The sequence below is a fragment of the Pongo pygmaeus genome, chromosome 3 (assembly GCF_028885625.2).
Source record: "Pongo pygmaeus isolate AG05252 chromosome 3, NHGRI_mPonPyg2-v2.0_pri, whole genome shotgun sequence".
Taxonomy (NCBI): domain Eukaryota; kingdom Metazoa; phylum Chordata; class Mammalia; order Primates; family Hominidae; genus Pongo; species Pongo pygmaeus.
This window is the reverse complement of record NC_072376.2, coordinates 187,557,965-187,584,026: the sequence shown is the minus strand read 5'-3', so window position 1 is coordinate 187,584,026 and position 26,062 is coordinate 187,557,965. Positions and strand designations below refer to the sequence as shown.

The window sequence follows — 26,062 nt, the reverse complement described above, 5'->3', positions numbered from 1 at the left end:
TTATTTATGCTGAAATTAGCATAATAAAACTGAAAGTGGACAAATTAATTTTTAAAAACCAAAAGATCTACACGCCACTGCACTCCAGTCTGTTGACAGAGCGAGACTCCATCTCAAAACAAAAACAAAAAACAAAAAAAAGATCTAAATACATTTAAATTTTTTTAAAAAATTGGCTCTGTCAGCCAGGCACAGTGGCTCATGCCTGTAATCCCAGCATTCTGGGAGGCCGAGGCAGGTGGATCACATAGTCAGGAGTTCAAGACCAGCCTGGCCAATATAGTGAAACTCCGTCTCTACTAAAAATACAAAAATTAGCCAGGTGTGGTGGTGCGCGCCTGTAGTCCCAGCTACTCGGGAGACTGAGGCAGGAGAATCGCTTGAACCCAGGAGGCAGAGGTTGCAGGGAGCCGAGATTGTGCCACTGCACTCCAGCCTGGGCAACAGAGCAAGACTCCAACTCAAAACAAAAAAAGTTGGCTCTGTCAAATAAATATTTGGTCAATATGTAATAAAAGTATTACTGTTAATATTGCTATTGTTATTTTAATGGAAACAAGGGCATATAAGAATTTAGGAGATTCTAAATAAAATTTACCGACTTTAATGTATTTTAATAAGTAGAAGCATTTTTCTACAGATATTAGAAATATAATATTTGTAGCAATCCAAATTAATTCATATGGCTTATTACTTTGTTTTTAAGTAATTATACCAATTTTCTAATTAATGTATTTTATATTTACATTGTCTTTTTTATTAGACTAAGAGTTACGCAAATATCGATCCTTTTTGCATTTGTACCTTACTCTGTTGTTTATATATCCTACGTAAGTGGTCAAAACATCATTTTAGGATTTGTGTCTATAAGGATTTGTATTCCTTAATTCCATCTTCTTTTGATCTATATGTATTCGAATTTACCTGAAGTGAGAGATGATTCATAGGTTGTAGATTTTTCACAATTAGTTGGATTCCTAAAATCTAAAATAGTTACTATTTGTGAAATGATACTAGACTTCCCATGTCTTTGCTCACCCTCTTTAAAGCATTCATTAGAGTTTCTAATTCCTTTTTATAAAACATCTTTATTAAGGTATCATTTACATACAATAAAATTCATTCATTTTAAATGTGCAGTTGCCTATCCTTTTTTAAACTTTTTTTGTTTTTTTTTCCATCCTTCTATGATTTTTTAAGATCATTGTAGATGTACATGCAGTCTCAAGAAATAGAGAGTGATCCCTTGTACACTTTACCTAGTTTCTCTGATTGGTAATAGTTTTCTAACTATAATATACTATCAAAACCAGGATTTTGACATTGATACAATCCCTCTATCTTACTCATATTCCCCTAGTTTTATTTTTACTCAGTGTACATATGTGTGTGTGTGAAGTTCTGTGCCAGTTCGCATATCCAACACCATAGTCAAGATAGTAAATAGTTGTAACACCACAGGGATCTCTCACACTGCGCTTTTATAACTGTACCCACCTCTCTCCTGGCTAATAATGTTGACCATCTTACCATGTGCTTATTTGCCATTTGTATATCCTCTTTCGTGAAACGTATGTTCATATCTTTTGCCCATTTTTATATTGGATTGTTTGGTTTTTGTTTACTATTGTTTTGAGAGTTGTTTATATATTCTAGATACTCGTCCATCAGATATGTGGTTTACAAATATTTTCTCTCAATCTGTAGGCTTTCCTTTCATCTTCCAAATATAGACTTTCAAAGAGCAAAAATTTTTTATTTTGATGAATTCGATCAATTTTTACTTTCATGATCATCTTTTTGATATAAGTCTGGGAATTCTTTGCCTAGCCTTAGACCCCAAAGATTTCCTTCTATGTATTTTTCTAAAATTTTTATAGTTTTGTGTTTTACGTTTAAGTCTATGGTCCATTTTGAGTTAGCTTTTGTAAAAGGTGTAAGGTTTAGGTCAAGGTTCATCTAACTCATTTTTTTAAAAATCAGTGTTTACCAATCGTTTATTCATTCAACAAATATTTTCTGAGCACTTTATATGCCAAGGCACTGTGTTTGATACTGGGTTTATTCATGTAACCTATTTTGTGGAGTCAGTTCCTTATTTTAGTACTTACAGTCATCATTTTGCATTTTACCATGTTAACTGAAACTAGTGCATGTTGGAACTATGGCCTTGCTATGTAAATGGCATCTCTCCAAATTTCACAGATCCCAAATTAATAAAATTCAGGACCAGGATTATGACTACTCAGGTAATTAATTCACAGTTATCAGGTGTATTTGAAATGAAAGAACCAAAATAATAGTTATCATTTAAAGAGGGTGAGAGGGATGAGTACAAAACTACCTTTTATTGTAAACTACCTACTATGGGTTAAGTTGTGTAAATGTTATCCCCACTGAGTCCCATGGAATAAGAATTATTATCCGTTATTTTACTAATGAGAAGAATGAGGATCAGAGATCATAGGCTAATCAGATTCCGTGTTGGGGTTTGATCCTGATCTTTTTTCACATCAAAGCCTGTGTGCTTTCCACAAGAACAGCAGTAGCCTGAAAGAGCAGCTGCAGCTGGGAGCAACGATGGAGGTAATAAACAGTGACGAGGTAAAAAGAGATGAGAACCAGTGATGAAGAAACAGATGGTAAATTGCCTTTGTCATCCATGGGCTCCAGCAGTTCTGGGAATATGGTTTGTGGTTAAGAATAAAAGCTTTGGACTCAGATAGACCTGAGTTTGAATCCTAAATCTTCCATTTTTCCAGCTTTGACTTCTCAGGCAAATTTGCTTAACCTCTCTGGACCACTATTTCCTTTGCTGTAAAATTAGGATAATAACACCTACCTATTGGTTGTTGTGAGGACTAAAATGAGATAATATATAACAGACTTAGAGTGTTTGGCACAGAGTACATATTAATGGGTTATAGCACAAAATAATATTGCTTAATATTTATATTATTAAACATTATATAAATAAATGTATATGCATAATATTATGTACCAAAGGAGGGGACAGAGCCAAGAATTCATTCTAAGGCTTAAATCTCCACACACAAGAAATAATTAAAGGGATTTTTTATTCTACTTTGTTAGAATAAAAAATGTCTCTGCCCTTTAAAATAGGAAATTCTTATCAAAAATGGCAAAAATAATTCCTACTAAATATTTTGATGTTTTCTTTGATAGTAGGTTTCCTGCTACTCTTATACTATGATGCTGAGTATTTATCTCTTTAGTAATGGTCTTCAGTCTGTATTACACTGAGCCCTAAGGTAATAATTCTTAAACTGAGTACATAAACTCAAACACACATCTTTTTCAAATTTACATGCCTGGATTCCACAACTAGGAGATTTGTAGTTACAAAAAAGATTGTTAGAGGAATAAAAATAACCCTTGAATACATTTTAGCCAGGTTTACAAATTTTTAGTGTTTTGCCACTTCACCTTATTGTTCCGTCTGTGTAGACATAGACGTCACTGTTTTGCTGAACCATTTTGGAGTAGGTTGCATACATCACACCATCACACTTCAGTGTGTGTTCCCTAAGAACGAGAATATACTTCTGTATAGCTATTTCACAGCTATCAAGTTTAGGAAATTTAACATTGATACTATGATACCATATTTTTATCCAATCTTCAGCCCATATATCTAGTTTCTTATTTATCTCAATAATGTGTGACATAGCAATTTTTTCCCAATCCTGTTGACATACTGCATTTCGGTGGTATTGTTTTTAGCCTCCTTTGATCCAAAACTGTTCTTCCACCATTTTCCTTTTCTTTTTTTTTTTTTTTACTTTTGTGACGTTGGTATTATTGATTTATTTTTTAGGAACAGAGTTTTGCTCCATCACTCTGGTTGAAGTGCAGTAGTATAATCTTAGTTCACTGGAACCTCCAATTCCTGGCTTCAAGTGATCATCCTGCCTCAGCCGCCTAACTAGCTAGGGCTACAGGCACATGCCATCACACTCATCTAATTTTTAATTTTTTATAGAGACAGGGTCTCGCTATGTTGCCCGGGCTGTCCTCAAGCAATCCTCTCGGCCTTGCTCTCGCAAAGCACTGAGATTAGAGGCATGAGCCACCATTCCCAGCCTGGCATTGGTGTTTTTGAAGGAAAATATTCTGTTATTTTACAGACTGCCTTTTGAGTTTCTCTGATATTCCCTATTAAATTCAGATTATGGATTTTTGGCTGGAATACTATATAATGATGTTGTGTCCTCAGGGCATCACATCTAGAGGCACGTGATGTGCATTTGCCTCTTATTTGTAAATGTTAATTTTCATCATTTGGTTAAGGTTTTGTCTTATTTCTTAATTTTTTCTTGCAATTAATGACTGATATGTGGGAAGATAATTTGGGATTCTGTAAGTATTCCATTCTTTGTCAAACTCCAGATTCAGCAACATCCATTGATAATTCTTGGCTAAATTATTTTTTCTCTGATGGTAAAATGATAATTTTTCTAACTACATTATTCTTTCTATCTTCTTTAATTAGAATTCTACTCTAAAAAAGAGCTTTTCTTCTCCTTTATGTTTTTATTGATCATCATCAGTGTAGACTCACAGATTCTTTTTTTATGTAATGGATTATACAGTTGGTCTTCAGTATTTGTGGATCTGCATCCAGTGTCATCCAACCACAATTGAAACTATTTGGAAAAAAATAGAAAGTAACAATACAACAATAAATAATAATACAAATTTTAGAATACAGTATAACAACTATTTACATAGCATTTACATCTTATCGGATGTTATAAGTAATCTAGAGATGATTTAAAGTATACAGGAGGATGTATACTATGCCATTTTATACAAGGGACTTGAGCATTCATGGATTTTTTTTTTAATTTTTTAAATTATTATTATTATTATTATTATACTTTAGGTTTTATGTTACATGTGAGCAATGTGCAGGTAAGTTACATATGTATACATGTGCCATGCTGGTGCGCTGCACCCATTAACTCGTCATCTAGCATTAGGTATATCTCCCAATGCTATCCCTCCCCCGTCCCCACACCCCACAACAGTCCCCGAAGTGTCATGTTCCCCTTCCTGTGTCCATGTGTTCTCATTGTTCAGTTCCCACCTATGAGTGAGAATATACGGTGTTTGGTTTTTTGTTCTTGTGATAGTTTACTGAGAATGATGATTTCCAGTTTCATTCATGTCCCTACAAAGGACATGAACTCATCATTTTTTATGGCTGCATAGTATTCCATGGTGTATATGTGCCACATTTTCTTAATCCAGTCTATCATTGTTGGACATTTGGGTTGGTTCCAAGTCTTTGCTATTGCATTCATGGATTTTGGTATCTGGGGGAGGTGACATGAGGGGGTGATCCTGGAACCAGTCTACTGCAAATACTAAGGAACAATTAATTCATTACTGTCATTTTTATTTTGATGTTCCAGGTTTGGCCAATAGGAGCCTCCTTCAAATTAGCTCCTAATGTCCCTTTGACATTATCCCATTGCTTTTGTTTTGCTATTAGTTCACTGAACACTCATAATCCAAGTTTAAGAAACACTGCCTTAGGAGTTTCTTGGTAGCCCCTAAGGGGGTCCCAAGTAAACTGGAAAGGTACAAGTTGAGAAGAAGATGCACCTTTTCACCATATTCGTGTATAGCAGAACGTTGATGAGTACCTCCTATAGGTAAATCCCCCAAATATGTAATGTATATAAGATTTTATAATTATATCTATTTAAATTAAGATTAAAATTAACTTTTATTGACCAGTTACCAGATGAAATCAGGAAAAATAAATCAAGTAATTGCTATGCAAGTGTTTCAGCCACATTTTAATGCTTGAACATTGGATCTTTGAGGCAATAAGAAGTGACTTATAGATTTGTGCACCATATTTCTTCCGTTGAGGTGATTGGTTTGACAGCCATTGTGCTGGGCCGATTGTAAATATAAGGAGGGTGGTGGCAGGGAGTTTTTCTCTAATGTCATTCAATTTCTTTAGCAAAAATGCTTCTTCATTTTGCCTGAGTGAGGGAAAGGGGTTGGGGTACATACCTAAGCATTCTAGATATGTGATGTATGTGTTTTGAGGGGAGAGGTTGTGGTCCATTGTTACATATACATATGCACATTATTTCATTTAATTCTCATAAAAATCATACAAGGGGGATATTTTTATTGTTATCGTGTAGGGAAGGAAACAGTGACCCAGAGATGTTAATATCCTGATTCTTTTGCTCATTTGACTCTGAATTTCTCTCTTCCTTATCCTATGTTTTGGACTCCCAAGCCTCTTGAGGCTTCTGCAAGGTACATAAGCTTCTGCTTCTCTCTCCATATGATTGCAGGCTATCCTCTGTCTTTCTCTACATGGCTTCGTTAGTAGCCACTCCTCCTTCTACTTTTCATGTTGCAGAAATATGTTGAAATCTCATGTTCATGAATGTCCTGTTTTCATTTTCTTTTAGTTGTAGTTTCTGCCTTTTTTTTCTCTGTCATTTTATGGGAGAGAGAGGTGATAAATATATGTGCTCCATCTTACAAGAATACAACCAAGGTTGAGGTTTTTTCCGAAAAAGTTCCTTAAAAGATTGTTTCAAAAGTGAGTTCAAAAATTGTTTCTTCTGTTTCCTGTCCAATTGATATCTTACAATTGCAAATCATGGTCATGAGATGATACCCTACCATTTATACTTATCCCAATATTAGTTTAAAACCTATTCCTGGGAGGCCGAGGCGGGCGGATCACCTGAGGTCAGGAGTTCGTAGACCATCTTGGCCAACATGGTGAAACTCCGTCTCTACTAAAAATACAAAAATTAGCCAGGCGTGGTGGCAGGCACCTGTAATCCCAGCTACTCGGGAGGCTGAGACAGGAGAATCGCTTGAACCTGGGAGGTGGAGGTTGCAGTGAGCTGAGATCGCGCCATTGCACTCCAGCTGGGGAACAAGACAAGACTAAATCTCAAAAAAAAAAAAAAAAAAAAAAAACTATTCCTAAGACATGAGCATGAATAAAAATGAACTTGAAGTTTAGCATATTAAATTTAAGCTATGTAATACCAAAAGAGCTTTTGTAGAAAGAAAAACACCATATATGTTTAGTAATCCTAGATATAACTTTACTGAAATGTTATCAGGTGGGAGGACAACAGATCATATAGGGGTGATAGTGGCTGTTTGCTCTATAAAAGGACCTTTAGCTAAGTAGGAAACTTTATGCAGTCTTCTAGATAAATACCTCTCAAAGGCATTATTTTTAAATAATGCTGGACTCTTCCTAAAATCATGTTACTTTCCATTTATGTCTTCCCAGCTACTGTGCCACAGCAGCATAAGACTTTAGGAACAGAAAGTTAAGTTTGAAATGTGAGCTATGATAATAAACCAAAATATGAAATTCTTATACATGAGATTAATTTAATAAAATAGCTCTGTCTCGGCTAATGTGACATGTTTATACACAATACCACTGAGTGTTCAAGGTCGCACAGTTTGGTTGCCAGTCCACATTCAGTAGCCATTCAGTAGCCATTCGTGTCAGTCTTCTAAGTTTCCTGTTTACTACCATGCTCCCTGAGTATATTTGCAGGTGGTACAGAATTGAACATGAATATTTTATCCTTAAACCAAAACAGTATATAATAGCTCTGAGACACAAGGAGCATTAGTTGACTGCTGTATTAAAATAGTTATAATTAATTGATAGTCATATTTGCATAATTTCAGGGAGTAGAAATTCTGGGATCATATTCGTTTGCCTATTTGGCTGTTGCTTCATTTGATGCTTCATCCAATTTATAAAGGAGTTCTGATTTATTTTGTGCTAATCATTCTCTGGAAATTATCAATTTAAGTTTACTAAATAGTATCTAAATCTTCAGTTGTAAGTATTCATTTTATTACCATTCTTTTTTTTTTTTTTGAGACAAGAGTCTCACTCTGTTGCCCAGGCTGGAGTGCCACATTCTCGGCTCACTGCAACCTCTGCCTCCCGGGTTCAAGTGATTCTCCTGCCTCAGCCTTCCCAGTAGCTGGGATTACGAGCATGCACCACAATGCCAGGCTAATTTGTGTATTTTTAGTGGAGACGAGGTTCGCCATGTTGGACAGGCCAGTCTGGAACTCCTGACCTCAAGTGATCTGCCTGCCTCGGCCTCCCAAAGTGCTGAGATTACAGGCATGAGCCACCACTCCTGGCCGCATTTTATTACCATTCTGAAAAATAAGGAGAAAATGTACAGTTGTGATTGCTTTGGGGTTTTCTTCCCCCATTTTTTTTTGTTTTTGTTTCCTTGGAAAGGAAGAGTTTCAACTTTGAGATCTTACGGAGAATTTTTTTGTAGCATAATTTCTCTCTGTGACCTAAGTAATTATGAAATTTTTGTTTACTTCTGTCAGATGATAAATAATGAAGTTATGTTTCTGTGTTTGTAGACCAAGAAAAAATATGTTTGGTTTCATTTTGAAGCTCCTTAGAAAGAATTCTATAGATCCTCTCAACATGATAAAGAAGCTTTGAACAAAATAAATTCAAATTTGGAAGAAAAGGCATGGGACACCTTGAATTGTATTAATTACAGTTGATCTTCATTATTTATAATTTTGTATTTGTGAATTTACCTACTCACTAACATTTATTTGTATCTCCCAAAGGAGTACGCCTGGTGCTTCTGCCGCCTTTAGCAAACATGCACAAGAGCTGAAAAAAAATGTGTTGTTCAAGGTGCACATTCGCAGCTGAAGTTGAAGGCAAGGCTTTGCCTTCTTATCTTAGCTGTCATTATAAACAAGTGTCCTTTTTGTGGCTTATTTAATGCCACATTTCCCACATGCTTTTTCTTGGTGATTTTAGTGTTTAAAACTGCCCCCGGCCGGGCGCGGTGGCTCACGCCTGTAATCCTAGCACTTAGAGAGGCCAAGGTGGGCGGATCACGAGGTCAGGAGATGGAGACCATCCTGGCTAACACGGTGAAACCCCATCTCTACTAAAAATACAAAAAACTAGCCGGGCGTGGTGGTGGGCGCCTATAGTCCCAGCTACTCGGGAGGCTGAGTCAGGAGAATGGCGGGAAACTGGGAGGCGGAGCTTGCAGTGAGCCGAGATCACGCCCCTGCACTCCAGCTTGGGCGACACAGCGAGACTCCATCTCAAAAAAAAAAAAAAAAAAAGTGGCCCCCAAGCCTAGCGCAGAAGTGTTATCTAGTTTTCCTAAGTGTTGTGCCTTATGGAGAAAATACATGTTAGATAAGCCTCATTCAAGCCTGAGTTATAGTGCTGTTGGCCATGAGTTCACAGTTAATGAATTAGCAATATATATTAAATGTCTTTCAGCAGAAACACACATAAAATAAGGTTATATATTGATCAGTTAATGAAAATATTGTGAATAGAGGCTTACAGTAACCTAACCTTGTAATTCCCTAGGAACAATGGTTCAGTATTGCTAATTCAGTGTTTGCGGAAACTTTAAAGAACATAATTGCCATGAATAACAAGAAGCAACCGTGTTTCTTTTATTTCTATATGGGATAGACTAACATAGACTAATTATGCTCTTAGAAGAGTAAATATTTTTTCAAAGAAATAAGTATCTGTTTTTTCCACCGATTTTGAGTGAACAAATAAAGCTGTAGTTTCATCACAAAATCCATATTTACACTAAAACTAGTGATTTCAAATACAAAAACTTCTTTTGTGTTGCATTTTTTTTCAATTTGATACTTTTTGCATATTCAGTTATTCCACATTGCAGCTGAATTTTATTTTACCTAACAATTGCTGCAAGTGACAGGACAGTAATATATCTTTTATAATATTATGTTTCAGTTTTAAAATCTTTATACGAAGATATTATTAAAACTTTTAAGACAAATCTGAAAACTTTATACTTTGAAATTAAGTTTTAATTGGTTCAGTCTAAACACTATTTTCGAGAGTTTGAAATCATGGAAGAACCCAGCATGAAACTGCATCATTTTCTACATCTCTTTTAGAGCTAGTGTTGACAGTTTATTTTCTTTTAATTTTTAATTTTAATTTTTTTTAGAGGCAGGGTCTCACTCTGTCACTCAGGCTGGAGTGCAGTGGTGTGATCATAGCTCACTATAACCTCAAACTCCTGAGCTCAAGTGATCTTCCTGCCTCAGACTCCTGAATGGATAGGACTACAGGTATGCACCATCGCACCTAGCTAACTTTTTTTGTATTTTGTAGAAACGGGGTCTATGTTGCCCAGTCTGGTCTTGAACTCTTGGTCTCAAGCAGTCCTTCTTCCTCAGCTTCTCGAAAAGTGCTGGGATTACAGACATGAGTCACCATACCTAGCCACATCTTGACAGATTATTAACAATAACACAAAGACCTATTTCATGACACTGCTATTGGCACTATCCTCAGGCATGCTGAGTTTTAAAATTTTCTGGGAAAGACAACACAGCCTTTTTTGTTTTCTAGAGTTTTTTGTTGTTGTTGCTGGGTCATTGATATAAAAGAACTACATTTACAAGAAGAAAAAACATAAAAACATGGTCAAAATATGAAATAACTAAAGGAGGCAAATTGTGTGTAGAGGCCCTACAAAGCTGTGCAAGTAGCAACATGAACAAATAAGCTTATTCAACAGGCAGGACATCAGAACAGTTGAAGTATCATTAAATGAGCTTTATGAAAGTGCTTATTTTCACTTGATAAAAATATGCTTGTCAAAGTAATATCTAAGGTATTGACTGTTAGTTAACTGTTAGCCATGAAATTAACTTTATGTACATTATCTTACTTAACACAATAGCTTTTTGAGCTATAGATATTTTTATCATTATTATTTTTTGCATTGTACATGAAGAAACTAAAGCTCAGAGTAGTCAAGTAACTTTCCTAGAGTCCTGCAAGTAAGAACTAATAAAGTCAGGATTTAAACCCAGGTCTGTCTGACTTCAAAACCCATACCACTATACTCCCTCCATGACTTGCTTTACAACTCATACAATGGATGTTATGTCATTTTGAGAGTTTTAAAGCTTTTCTGACAGTTACACCCGTGTTTCACATCCCTATTATGCTAAGGAAGATAGAGAATGGGGGCAGAATGCTACAGACTCCCTTTTCTTTCTCCAAATGCTAAACTCATGATGTTACTCTTTCTCAGAGTGCTTTATCATTACTGTGTTTTTATCCAGGATCAAGAACTGCTTTAAAGGGAAATGAAAGTCCCAAGGGGACAATTTTCAGTGTTGTTTAGCAGTAGGAATACAGAAAATAAGGTATAATTTTGCAGTTTTCTTTGTCTGAGCTATGTATACATGAGCCTCAACCCTCCAACCTCCCCATTATTATTATTATTATTTTTTAAAGAACCAGCTGCTGGCTTTACCTCTTTCTACCTGCCGGATGCTTTCTAAATCATATTATCCAGTGTGTTCAATTTAAGTGATCCCCATTGAAGTCCAGAGCCTAGGGAAATCACCCTGATTCTTTGTTCCCTAGCAACAGGCCTAAGAGTAGCAACAGCTGCTTAACCATATGCCGCTAGAAAGATTCTGTAGGAAAATAGACTGAAATTGTTAATAAATGTTTTAAATATTGAGACTTCAGATACTGCAGTTACCATGTTTGATAATTTACCTTTAGTGGTACAAAAACAAAAGAGAAGAATAAATGTAATTATTTAAAATAACAGCTGTGCTAGGTGAGCTCAGCAATTAATGTGATTTCTAGATATTTTCTTGCTAAGTTAAATAGAGGAATAACAATGGTGAAAATAAAATACTTTTCTTTATTATTAGTAGACTTAAAATGTTCAATTTGTGTCAAAATTAAGTTGTACTTAATGTTGTAATGTGACATGGTACATTTAAACAAATATAAAACTTGTACTTATAATTTTTTGTTGACATTCTCTATTTTTTGTACATTAATCATTTCTACTGTCTCCATAGTTTTGCCTTTTCCAGAATATCTTAGAATCATACAGTAAAGAACTTTTTTAGATTTGCTTCTTTTACTTAACATTAATAATAGGCACTTAAGTTTCCTCCATGTCTTCTCATTGCTTGATAGCTCATTTCTTTTTAGTGCTAAATAATTTCCCATTGTATAGATATACTGTACCACAGCTTATTTATACATTTGCATAATGAAGTACATCGTAGTTGCTTACAGGATTTGAAAATTAATTACCAAAACTGCTTTAAACATTCATATGTAGGTTTCGGTGTGGACATAAGCTTTTAATTAGGTAAATACCTAAATAAAAAGCTTTTATTTAGGTAAATGATTCAGCTAATGCTGAATCATACAAAGTATGTTTAATTTTTAAAGAAACTACCTATCTTCCAAAGTGGTTGTATCATTTTGCATTCCTACATCCTTGCCAGCATTTGGTATTGTCACTGTTTCAGATATACTCTTTTAATGGGTGTGTAGTAGTATCTCATAGTTATGTTATTTTCACTTCCCTCACGACATATGATGTTGAGCATCTTTTCATGTGCTTATTTGCCATTTGTATATTTTCTTTGGTGAGGTGTCTATTCAGATCTTTTGCTCATTTTTTAAAGTGGATTATTTTCTTACTGCTGAGGTTTAAGAGTTCTTCACATATTTCGGATGCACAGTCTTTTTATCATATATGTGTTTTGCAAAGATTTTCTCCTGGTCTGTGGCTTGTCTTTTTAATTTCCTGATATTCTGTATTTTTTAAAGAATTATATTTGTATAGCTTAACCACTGATTTAGGAAAAAATACCATGGTGTTGTGTGTAGTAGGGAGAGAAGGGTTATCTTTTGTGCCGCCTTTTCAAAAACAAATATGCCTACATTTTAAAATTATTAATATGTTTCTTCTCTTTGTACCTCCCCACCATACCTTTATAGCTTAAGCTGCTGGGATTCCAAGCAGTGCAATATAAGGCGGGGGAAGAATTAAAAATTATCCTGGACTATTTTTTCTGTTTTAATCAACAAATGGCTGAATTTAGTGTCCATTACCCAAATAATAGCCAATGGCTTAGTAAATAAATGCGTGGATCATACCTTTTTAAATACTAAAATAAAATCCCTATGGATTCTTCAGAAGTACCTGGGAAAAGACACCAGAAGAAGGCATGCTCTAGTCTCCCCACTATTTTTTCTGTTTTAATCAACAACAATCTTTGACATTCTTTGAAGTTCCACTCAATTTTCAAATTATTTCTAATTAAAAGATTATCTAGTCACTGTTGTTGGTTTTTTTTTTTGTCTTTTGGGGTTTTTGCTTTTGTTTTTGTTAGTACTTATTGTAAACAGTTAATTAAAGCAACATATTTTAAGTTCAGGTCATGCTATAAAAGTTATTTGACTATTTTAATGATTTTATGGGAAAGTCAGTATTTTTTCCAAGTTTTTGAAACACACAGGCATTAGTAGTCAACTTGAGTTGATAAAACACAAGTATTTTGTTTGAAAAAGAGATCATGAAAGTAATTATTTGTATTCATTAAGAACTCCGATTTAGTTGTTCTGAATGACTTTATTTGCTCCAGAAAAGCTATTTAAAGGCAATGCCAAATCTAGATCTAGGAATTTTCTAATACATTTGTACATGAGGAAGTCAATATATGTGACAGACAAATGTAGAATGCTCTGGTGGGAGGTCAGATGGTAGTGGGGAGACTAGAGCACACCTTCTTCTGGTGTCTTTTCCCAGGTACTTCTGAAGAATCCATAGGGATTTGTGGAGAAGAATTAGAAAATTTCTCTAAATTACAATTTTTAATTTAAGGCAACAACAAAACTAAATAGTCTACTGTTACTGAGCTATTTGTCATGGAGTTCTAGGTGTCTAATTTATAAGGTTTCTGAATTAGACTTCAGGGCCTATGTTACATTTTATTACAGTCTACAATGTAAGTGTAGACTGGCAAGAATTAAACTAAAAGCCTGTTTCCCAGCTGTTACGCATCTGGGAGTTTGGTTAAAAGGAGCTAGCTTAGCTTAGACTGAATTGTGATAAAAAGCAGGGTCTGGAGGCCTTTAACTGAAGTCTGTGCTCTGATCAGAGCTGTATTTAATACTGGCCCATAAGTCCACATAATTATAATTTGTAAGAGTATTAAGGACATCGGTAACTTTTAAATCTTACCACGTGAAAAATGATTATGTCACATATGGACTTTAAAAGTAGTTAGCAAACTGGGATAAAGGTGATGATTGAACCAAGTAATTCTGAAACTTTGTCTATCAAAATTTGCACTTATAATTTTCCAGCTATTCTTAGTAATATACTTCTGGTTTTAGTAGGTTTTAATGAGAAGTTTTAATTTTGATAAATGAATGCTTCATGTCAGATCTGTTATACCACTGGGAAAAATGGGTTACTTTTAAAATGTCACCCTTATTACATTCTGTTTTTTTCCCAGGCTTGCAGATGGGTCAAGGGTTGTGGAGAGTGGTCAGAAACCAGCAGCTACAACAAGAAGGCTACAGTGAGCAAGGCTACCTCACCAGAGAGCAGAGCAGGAGAATGGCTGCGAGCAACATTTCTAACACCAATCATCGTAAACAAGTCCAAGGAGGCATTGACATATATCATCTTTTGAAGGCAAGGAAATCAAAAGAACAGGAAGGATTCATTAATTTGGAAATGTTGCCTCCTGAGCTAAGTTTTACCATCTTGTCCTACCTGAATGCAACTGACCTTTGCTTGGCTTCATGTGTTTGGCAGGACCTTGCGAATGATGAACTTCTCTGGCAAGGGTAAGTTAAACCCACCAATGTTGAATTCAGGTATCTCTAAACATAATCATGCTTAAATGTTCTTTTTATAATGTATATTACAAAATATTTCCTTTAAACTTGGGCTTGTACTTTGAGATGCTTTTTATTAAAACCTGGAAAAATAGACAATTAGCATTACAGTCAAATTTGATCTTGTGAAAAGGAGGACAATAGAAAACAGAATAATAACTTTACAGTTAGAAGAGAGGTTACCAATCAGGCTGTCAGTTGATTATAAATCAGAAACTCTCACTTTATTCTAAAAATACCGCAAAGTTGTGGAGTGAGAATTTTTCTTTTTTTTTTTTTCAAGGCATTAATTTTATTAAATTAGTAACTTAATTTACTAAAATTATTTATTAAATTAATAACTTAATTTAATAATATTAATGGTTCCTGCTTCATCAAGGATATTCTTAGGTAAAATTGACTTTTTTGTTTGGTTATCTGAGAGTTCACAATGGTAAAAATACAATAACTGTTGGTATAATTTGGTGCCACCACATGATTTAGGATAAGGTTTCAGCAGTATCTCTCATCATCAGTACTTTTGAATCTTCTTTTTTTTTTTTTATTATTATTATACTTTAGGTTTTATGGTACATGTGAGATTTCTAATTTAAAAGTTGGAGTGTTCACATGCTGTGTAGTTTCTGCTTCCCATAGGTATCCCATCTGAAGAACAGGCAGACTTCAAAATCAATGAATAGTCCTCAAATGTTACTGTTTTTAATTTTCTTCATATAGAGCCTTACATTTCTATATTTTTTCAAAGGTGCTTGTTAGAATAAAATTTAACTGGTGAAAATTTTATCTGCTTTTTTTTTTCTAACCAGCATGTCAATGAAGTAGGCAAATATTAGAAAGCAAGGGGACAAATAGTTGTTTTTATTTACTTGCTGAACTTAAAGTAGATTATATAAATTTCCACATTGTACTAGTTTGAATTAAACCACAAATCTAAGAACATTTGCTGGAATAGAATCTGTTTTATTGAACCTAAGTTACTCCTTAAATAGCATCATATACTTTAACAAAAAGTATAGGTACATGATTTTTTGGCCTAAAAATATTACCAAACATGGAATCATTGGATCTCAGACCTTCTAGCATCCTTTACCAAAGTTTATTTGTCTTATTATCTTGAAATAGGTCTTTATAAAAATATAGAATATAACTAGAAACAAATATCTTTTTAAGACTTCATATAATTTCAAACTAGAAATCTAATTGAGAGACTTAATAAATTACAAACTTTAGTCAAAATATATTTTCAGTAATGCCATTCCTAAGTTAGACTTTCTGATGTCACACAGTTCTAGTACAAGTTATATAGGTCATTTCTCAACCTCTAAATAGATAAAAATCATCAATATCATATCTTGTTATTCTTTTATTCATTTGACATAGTGAAAGTACTATGTGAGAGGAAATTCTATTAATGAGGAGTCTTTAAAATAAATAAGTTATTAATTTTTTAATCACGTGAATAGAAGAGGAAATGAAAGTACTTTTAAACTGGCTCATTCTTTATAATCTCTTTTCTACATTTTAGTATTCCTTACTAACTTAATTTCTGTTTATTTGAACTTTTTTAAAAAGTTTAATTTCTAGTCTTACCTGAAGTCAACCAGAATGTATTCTTCATTTGGGGTTTAAATCTGAATTTTTCATTTGTGAAAGAAATATTTGCCATAATTATGACTATTTTTATAATACTTGGATTTTTTCCTTAATAATAAATTGCTTCTATTTGAAATTAAAGGCTGGCTTAGTTTTAATTTCAACTTTGGATGTATTGAATACTCATTGATGTTGTGAAGTTCTCTGGTTTTCACAAAGCTTAGTAATACAACTCTAGTTTTGAGTTTTATTGGGACTAGATTAATAAGACTGAAAAAATATTGATAATATTCTAAACAATTTTTTATACTTACAGTTTTGAGTCAGTGATTTCATTTGGTGGGTAAAAATAATGCAGCAGTATAAATCAACTACTAAGAGGGTAGTCTCATGTTAAATTAGATATTTTACCCCCTTGTCCTCACAATTTTTGATGTTATATGCTCAGACAGTAACTTTTTCTTGTTGCTCTGCACTTTGTGTGTTTATTAAAAGAAGGAAATCTGAGGCAGAAATTAATAATGAATAAAAGAAAGTAAACAGTTTCGTTTGTCTCAACAAGTAGCAGGTGTTTTTGAATACACAACAAATCAGACAATTTTGAGACAAAGACTCATCACAATTGTATCAGAATATAATTTCAGTATTCTCTGTTTCTCTAGAATAATGCATTTATATTTAAGGCTTTTTGGTAGATATCCAGAGTTTCCAGGCACTATAATAAGATAAAACGTTAACTTTCAAATAACCAGTAGCTATTGCCTCTGTGAAGAGTTAGAAACTATCCCAATCTGCAGTGTTTTGAGATATGAACTGTTAGTATTTTAGGTTTTATAGAATTTCTAAACAATCATATATCGCTCTGATAGTAAAGAACCAGTGTTTTTGAAGCAGTATCTTAAAAACAGCTATGTTTAACATCACAGCTTGATGAATGTATTCAAGTTGTGGCATTACAAACAATTTCTATATTTAATTTGTCTGTTGTAACATGTATTATTTGAAAAACAAAAGTTGTTTCCCTTCCCAGCATTCTTTTCCTCTCATTTAGTTTTATTTCACAATAGAGCACATAGGTTAGTTAATAAACCCTATTTAGATTCTTGGTTAATAATTGCAAGCTGTGGATTACTCATTGGGTTGAAATCCTGCATCTGTACATATTAGCCCTATGATCTTGGGCAACTGTTTTGTCTCTGTGTTTCTTATCTGTATCACCAACGTCATAGGATTGTTGTGAAGATTAGGCAGGCTAATCCAATTAAAATACTTAAAATAGAGTCTGACATCTAGTAAGTACTCAGTAAATGTTAGCTATTATTACTATTATTATGAATAGTTTATGTTTAACTTCAGATAGTACTCATGAATATTAATCTTTATAACTCACATTTATTAGATGCTGTCAAAATTGCTAAATTTAAAGCATCTGTCATACTCTAGTAAACAAATAGAAAACAATTACAAACTTAAAAATTTTAAACTTTAGAACTATAAAATTCAATCTTATTTCATGTTACTATTTTTGCATGTATATGCATATTTAACTTACGAAATTAAATGTAGTAATGTTTTCTTGTCTCATTTTCTCTGATTTTACAGGTTGTGCAAATCCACTTGGGGTCACTGTTCCATATACAATAAGAACCCACCTTTAGGATTTTCTTTTAGAAAATTGTATATGCAGCTGGATGAAGGCAGCCTCACCTTTAATGCCAACCCAGATGAGGTTAGTGAAGAACTTGAATATTTGTATCCAGTGACCTTTATTACTATCTTGCTGCAGCTTTCCAATATCATAAGCTAGCAGGGAAAATAAAGTCATTGAACAAGCTTTTTTAATCACTGAAAAAACCAATATTTTAAACTATTGCTATGTGACATAGTCATTTTTCTTCGCCTTACCATGTCACATTCTAACCTTTCTACCTGTTCACTTTATGTAGCAGCATCCATGATATATATTCAGTCCTCTACTGACCTGATTACAATATTAGTACATTATAAGTAGAGAGCACAAAAATTTGATAATAAGAACACAGAGTGTGTTCATCAGATTTTATCTGTAGCAGTTTCTTTCTGTTTATTGTTTTTCCTTAGTAGTGATGTTACTTTTATCAAAGATAATCGTTGAGGACATTGTTCTATTTTCTGACAAATCAAAACGTTGTCTTCAAATAATGCCTTTAACAATATAATTCCATGTTGACATAGGAACTATTTATAGATTGTTATAATATTGAAGAATTTTGTATTAATTATTTAATTCTTTCTTAACATAACATGTAAGCATGATCAACATGTGAAAACAACTTTTTCACTGATTTTTTTTTCTCTATTCTTATTTTACTATGTCATGGAAAAGTTCAGATTTTCAGAAATGTTTAAATACTTACAGATTTATTCTTAGAAATCTAAGTGAAAATTATACAGCACTCAGAACTACTACTTTTGGGTCCATTATTTTTTGTGGAAAAATTTAATCTGCAGCATTATTTTAATTTACCTAATTTTCAAAACCAACTTTTTTTCATTTGTTGTCGAGGTATTAATGACAGTTCAAATCATGCAGCCAAGTATTTTCTAAAGTTATCTTAACTTTTGTTATAATTAGGGAAATGTTTCTCCTGTGTAAATAAAATATTTGAGTCTTAAACAAAAATACCAATTTTATACGTATGCATATAATAATACCAATAATATCTTTTTCTAGTCAATTGATTTTTACTTATATATGGTTTATTTTTTGTTAAATTTTTATGGTACATAAATTTAAAATAAAATAAAATGCCATTGCAAAGGTTTACTGATACACTTCTTACCAGTTAAGTCATATCTCCAGAAATATAACAAGGTATATATATTGTAAAGCCAGGTATAATATTTAAATTCAGATATTTCTTTTCTTTCATCACTATTTAAAGAGGTATTACTGTCAATGAATAGCAAACTGATACCTTAATGAAATTAGAATGATTTATAAGAAGTTCAAATTACACATTTACCAATATAATATTGCTTTTTAGAATCAAATGATCATTCTTCAGAAAGGCAAATAAATGGATAAACTATTTATCATAAATTTAAATGTTGTTATTGTCCCTTTATTGCACATTTTTTCTAATGCCTTTTATTATAAAATATACTTGTTTTCACCTTGTTTTTGGTCAAATCCCAGTTATCGTCCATGTAAACATATGGCAACATAAGTATGTCACTTTTTTTATCCTGTACTGTGGCATACCTGCTCTTACAAGAGATTCTGCTGCACTTACATATTCAAATAATGGCACAGTTATAGAGACTTTATTATTCTTAATTCTTTATTTAGACTTAAACATTATTTGTTGTTAATTAAAACAGTTCATATGATGAACTTTATAATAAAATATATATTTTTCAGGCCAGGCATAGTGGCTCACGCCTGTAATCCCAGCACTCCAGGAGTCTGAGGCAGGCGGATCACTTGAGCCCGAGAATTTGAGACCAGCCTGGACAACATAGGGAGGTCCTGTCTCCACAAAAAATTTAAAAAAAATTAGCTACGCATTGTGGTGCATTCTTGTGGTCCCAGCTACTCCGGAGGCTGAGGTAGGAGGATCACTTGAGCCCCAGAGGTCAAGGGTGCAGTAAGTTGTGAGAGTGAGACCCTGTTTCAATGATAATAATCATAATCATAATAAAGATATGTAGCCCCAGAGGTCAAGAGTGCAATAAGCTGTGAGAGTGAGACCCTGTCTCAGTGATCTGAATAATAGTCATAATAAAGATATGTATTTTGCATCAGTCTGTTGAGGTAATTGAATGATGATTGCTGGAGTAAAACTGAGGCAGAATGGTACAGTGCTGTACTGTACAGTACGTAAGAATCAGGAGAGGCAGCTGTTTTAAGCCCCAGTCTTATTATGCCCATTGAATCAAGGCATGCTGGCTCCTATCATGAATTATTCTGATGTTGAATAAAACTGTCATCTTCAATTCATATCACTTTCAAAAGTTACATTATAAGAGAAATGTAACCTGGTAAGTACTAAGTTGTAGATTGTTACAGTCAGAAAAGTTGGATGTAATTGCTGATATTGATTATGGTAAGTACTCTTTCCTTGCTAAAGGAATGCCAATTTTTAAACAAATTATAAAGCAATCATTTTTACACAAAGATGAAAATACACATGGGTCCTCATATACTAAAATATTATATGTATAGGTTTAAATATCTAATTTGGAAAAGCTAGACATATAAATAGATTTTCATCTTTGCAGCTACCAATATCAAACTATACAGTTCTTGTTAGTACCTCCTCTAGGGTGTTTGGAGAGGGGGCAGAGAAAAGAGCTCAAATTCAAGTTCTTTTTATATCTGACATAATTTTTTAAAATTATAAGTCAAATGTTTGTTAAGAGAGGGGATTCAAGTTATTAATTAAAATAAGATTTTTAGATCTTCAGATTTTACTTATCTATCCTACCTTCCATTGTTATTGAGAGTTGGCTGTATTTTCTTTTTTTTTTTTTAACTCCCTGGCCTGATTTAAAGATACTCTGGCACATTGCAGAAGCACTGAATTTATCATTCTAAAAGGGCAATATAGTACTCCCAAGAGGCATAGAGCTGAGCCACTCAATGTGTCTTGAGGTTCCAAAATTCTGATTCTATGCTTTTATGAACATGTGATTTAGCAGATGTTACCTAATAGCCAAAGAAAATGCTATCTTTACCAGAATGCACTTAGGAAATATATAGGAAGAAAAAGACATTGCAATACACTTAATAAGGTCAGAGAAATGAGGGGAAGTAGTTTAGTGACTATATTCTGTACTTTCTTTCATTGACTAACATAAATAATGTTAACTTGGCTAATTGTTTACCAAGTCAAGTATTCAAAATTGAAATCATGTAAGTGAAAGATCTATCCTAATAAATGTTCTTATATAGCACTTATCTGTATGAGTCATACTTTAGCCAGACTTTAGAATGACTCTTGCCAAGTTTTTTGAGTGCTCAAAATTAGGCAGTACTTTTTGGAGACTGTATTTTGTTTTCTTTTTCCCCACTCACTGGAGCACTGTCATCAGATATATTATTTTGGGTTCATTTAACTCTGAGCAGTAAATTAGTTTTGATAATATGTTTAAATATGTGATGCTTTTTGCAAATACCTGAGATAAGATGTATATAATTGCTTAGTATTGTAAAAAGTCTACTTTTTCATAATTTCCAGTATTGTACTTAACATTTTGATAGCAAGCATCATTAAAATATTATAAAAATAAGAATACTTACAGCCACAGGGAACAAGATTCTCCAAAGGACACCGTTCATGTCACGGATATGGGTAACCAAGCTCCACAGCAGCTGCTGGCAGTGGCTCATGGGGTGGGGGAGAACATCTGCACAGTTTGTGGTACGATAATCTGGCACGCTGTTGTACTATGCATGACATTGTGATCTCAGCTGTATGTAACGTCTTGATCTTGTGCATGAGCTTGTGTACTTTGTGGCAGGTGGCCACATTCTAGTAAAGGAATGTGCTGAAAACCATCTATTTACATTGTTGTATTTTCCCTGCATGTACAAGTTGTGTGTGTCAATTTTATTCCACTAGCAGTAGTATAATGAAGTAATTTTATTTAACAACCAGTAAACTATATTACTTGTGCTCCAATGTATATTAAAACACTTTCTTGACGTAGTTATTTTTAAATTTAGGATCTGAAAAATTGGTAGTGAACATGGTTTAACTTTAATATAGGCTTATTTTTGTTTGTGTAATTGTGTTTTTAAACAGTTTTTTGTTTTAAATATCCTCATTGGGGTCAGATAACAAAAGTTTTTTTTTTAATGACTATGTAAGCACATTTTTCTGGTATTTATACAGAAATATCCACATGTGTATAATTTTATACATTTTACTAAATAATCTATTATAAAAATATTTTAAATTTGATCTATCCACATGTTTGAGGTAGAAATGAATATGCAACTTATTTTCAAGATAACATGTTATTTTTGTTATTGGACCAGCTAAAGTATAAACAGGAAATTTGTAGTTCTCCATTATAGAAAGCATTTCAGGAATTTATATTCAGTTCTTAAAAATAGTATCTCAGATATATGTTAATGACTTTTTGCTCCAGTATTCAACAACAAAATCGTCATTACCATTACTTCATAGTGTAGCAACAGTGGTGAAAAATAACTTTAACTTCTATTCCTAGGGAATGAAAACCCTCATGGGCATTATTAGAATGTACTGATAAACATTTCCCAAGTGCATTCCTTGGGAATACACAGTTGAAAAGGAATTCTTAAGTCTAATTTGAACATGATAGATTATGATTAGTTGGCTTATTTACAGCCTAAGTTTTCAAAGCCGTTAATACTTTGATGTACATCATGACTGTCTAACAAGGGAGAGATTATATGCAATATATATCTAATTTTGTTTGACGTGGTGTTCTTTTTTGGGGGGAGGAAGGTAAAAACATTCCAGGGAATATATTTTGAGATAACCTAGTATAGATTATCTGTAATCTTACTGTGTGTAAATAAATATTTTAGAGTGGTTGAAATACCCTGTTCACTTGCGGTTATCTGATGTAATCTTCTCTCTTATCAAAGTCTGTGGGTCTGTAATTGTTTTCTTTCCTTTGGTCTGATAGTACTTACTACAAAACAAACAAACAAACCCTGAGAGTTGAATTGAGTCTTGACAGACTGAGAGATTCTTCCATTTTATATTTTGATTACCATCTGATTTGGAAAGGGAAGTGTTACTTTGGACAATAAGGGTAAGGCAATAAACCTGAAAGCAATATTGAATTCAAATAACTGCCTGTACATATTGATAAATGTATCTGTGTCAAATAATTTGTAACTAATAGACCATTCATCATTATTTACTTGGTGTCTCATTCTCTGTACTAACTCTTTTAAATCTTAGTACCTTCTGCAACACAGAAGTATTCCTAATGAAGGCTGACAGGCCACTAAGATACTTTTTACTTTGGAAAATATACTACCTTTTGAGGTTTTATCCTTAGTTCTATATGTCTAGAAATTTGGCTTTATCTTTCTACTGAAAGTGAATCTCTCAGGAATAAACTTCTAGGTAGTAGAATGTGAACCAAGTTGACAGTAAGACACACATACTTCAACAATGCCAGATAGCATAAAGAAAGAGAAAGATAAACTCGAAATTCTAATTCTTGGCTGTGATATAAACTAAGATCTAGCTAGGAAGAATTGAGTTCTCAGCACCCTTCGTTATGCTGCTCGACTCAGCATGTTCCACATTTTATGACTGGCTTCTTGCGTTACCCACTTCTCCCTGTGTGTATCAGCTAATATGTTTTTGGCTGCAAGGAACAGAGAACCTAAACTGTGACTTAAACCCTTTACATTTGTTTACTTCAAAAGAGTCCTGGATGCAGGTATCCCAGTTATTTTAGTGAGATGATGATCTCTTGATGGACCTGAGTGTGTTGACTTTCACCCTCTCTTGATAGCAAGATGCTACCACAACTCAAAATATCACTTGCCCCATAATAGTGTCCCCAGTACAAAGAAAGAGAGGCAGAAAAAGAAGCTTTCTCCTCATATTCCTTATACTTATTAGGGAGAAAAATCTTTTTGAGAAGCCTTTGGCGTACTTCTACTCATTTCTTATAGAACATAATTGAATCACACGAGCACCCCTAGAGCACTAGAGAATAGAATAGAAAGATTACATGATTGGCTTAGACTTATGATTCAACAACTGCAGCTAGGATGCTAGAAGAAACGAAAAACAGGGAAATGGCCTTTGTTAAGGCATCCAAGCATCTGGAATGCCATTTTAACTAGTGATGCACTTAAAACATGTGTGATTCAGCCTTCCTTATTTCTGGTCTCTGCTGGGTTAGAGGCCTTAGTATCCAAAGGAGGAACATTGGCACCTGTGGCACAACAATTTGATTGGTAGCTGACCCTACCTTCTTGCCAGTTTAGGTCTTCCTGCTACTAAGCAAACATATCAAAATTTTAAAAGGGAGGAAGAGGGGATAGGAGGGGAGGTAGTTATGCTGTGATTGAAGTGGTTAAGCCTGATAACCAGAGGGAAATAGTACTACACAATGTGGCAAAAGAAAAGGATATAGGTGGAACTCAAGAGATGTCTTGGGGTTCCTTCTAGTGGTACTATATCCTATGATAAAAGTAATTTTTTAAAAATCACACTGGGCCTACATGGCCAAGGCTTATAACTCACCATTTAGACTCCTCACTAGGGAAAGCACCTCTACCAGTTGTGTGGCTGGCTCATTCCTAGGGTCCAGAGTTGAATATGGATTCTTTATTCCAAGCTCCATTCACCTTGGAGGATGCTTTTATGGCATCCGTGTAATCTATCTCTTGACTCCTGAGGTTGGAATATATGTGTATAGAGAAAGATTTTTTAGATTTTTTATTTTTCTTGAGACAGAGGCACACTCTTGCCCAGGCTGGAGTGCAGTGGTGCGATCTTGGCTCACTGCAATCTCTGCCTCCCGGGCTCAGGTGATTCTTGTGCCTCAGCCTCTGGAGTAGCTGGGATTACAGGTGCATGCCACCACACCCGGCTAATATTTTTTTTAGTAGAGACAGGTTTGCCTCAAGTGACCCACCTGCCTCGGCCTCCCAAAGTGCTGGAATTACAGGAATGAGTCATCATACCTAGCCTATTTTTTAGGTTTTAAAAAGAGACACAAAGAAGTAGTATTGTCTGTCTGTGTGTGTGTGTGTGTGTGCATGCATTCACACGCACAAGTACATGTGTCATGTACACCTCTAGGCATTGGTATGTGAGAATATAATGGCATGACCACGTGCAGCCATGTGGTAGCCATGAGGGGTATTAGTAACCCTACCAAGAATAGCAGACTGGAAAGAAAGAATTGGGTCTGTGATGCTATCTGTGAGCCTAACAACCTGGAGGCATATTAGTTTGGAACTTCTTGTTATACAAGGTAATTTTATTTTTGAAGTAAATGTATCCCTTTTATTTTGAACTGGGTCTCCTGTTGTTTATAACCAAAAACATCTTGATGTATTATTGCTATTATTATTATCCAAACTCAGGAGTTGGAGATGTAATCCTCAATGCAAATTTTTAAAAATAAACATTGCTAACTGGGTACAGTGGCTCACACCTGTAATCCTAGCAATTTGGGAGACCAAGGCGGGTGGATCACTTGAGCTCAGGAGTTTGAGACCAGCCCAGGCAACATGGTAAAACCCTGTCTCTACAAAAAATACAGAAATTAACCGGGTACGATAGCATGTGTCTGAAGTCGCAGCTACTTAGGAGGCTGAGGTGGGAGGATCACTTGAGTCCAGGAAGTTGAGGCTTCAGTGAGCCGTGATCATGCCACTGCACTCTAGCCTGAGTGACAAAGCAAGACCCTGTTTCATAAACAAACATTGCTAATTCTCAGTAGCAGATCAATTTATATCCAAATTTGCTGAAGGGAATTTAATCAGGGCAAAAGAAGCTAGATGACAGAGGAGTCCCTCACCAAATATGGCTTAACTAGCTTTCCCCTCTATAAGAACTGTTTACCCATAGGAGCTAAAATGCTGGAGTTTATAGCAAGCCCCTTCCCCTTGATCAGCATTAGAGTCAAAGTGAAAAATTATGCCTCTCAGACACTAAATAGCCTCTTCCTCTG

At 34.2% G+C, this 26,062-nt stretch overlaps 1 protein-coding gene across 1 annotated transcript in view; it reads left to right on the top strand.

The window, feature by feature from the left end:
* Nucleotides 1-10,044: 10,044 nt before the first annotated feature.
* Nucleotides 10,045-26,062, top strand: part of FBXO8 (F-box protein 8) — a 31,419-nt gene continuing 15,401 nt past the window's right edge. Inside the window, exons 1-3 of the mRNA XM_063664295.1 lie at nt 10,045-10,170; nt 14,395-14,731; nt 17,978-18,104. Coding sequence (XP_063520365.1) covers nt 10,155-10,170; nt 14,395-14,731; nt 17,978-18,104 — 480 coding nt within the window. The 5' untranslated portion in view covers nt 10,045-10,154. The remainder of the gene's footprint in view (nt 10,171-14,394; nt 14,732-17,977; nt 18,105-26,062) is intronic.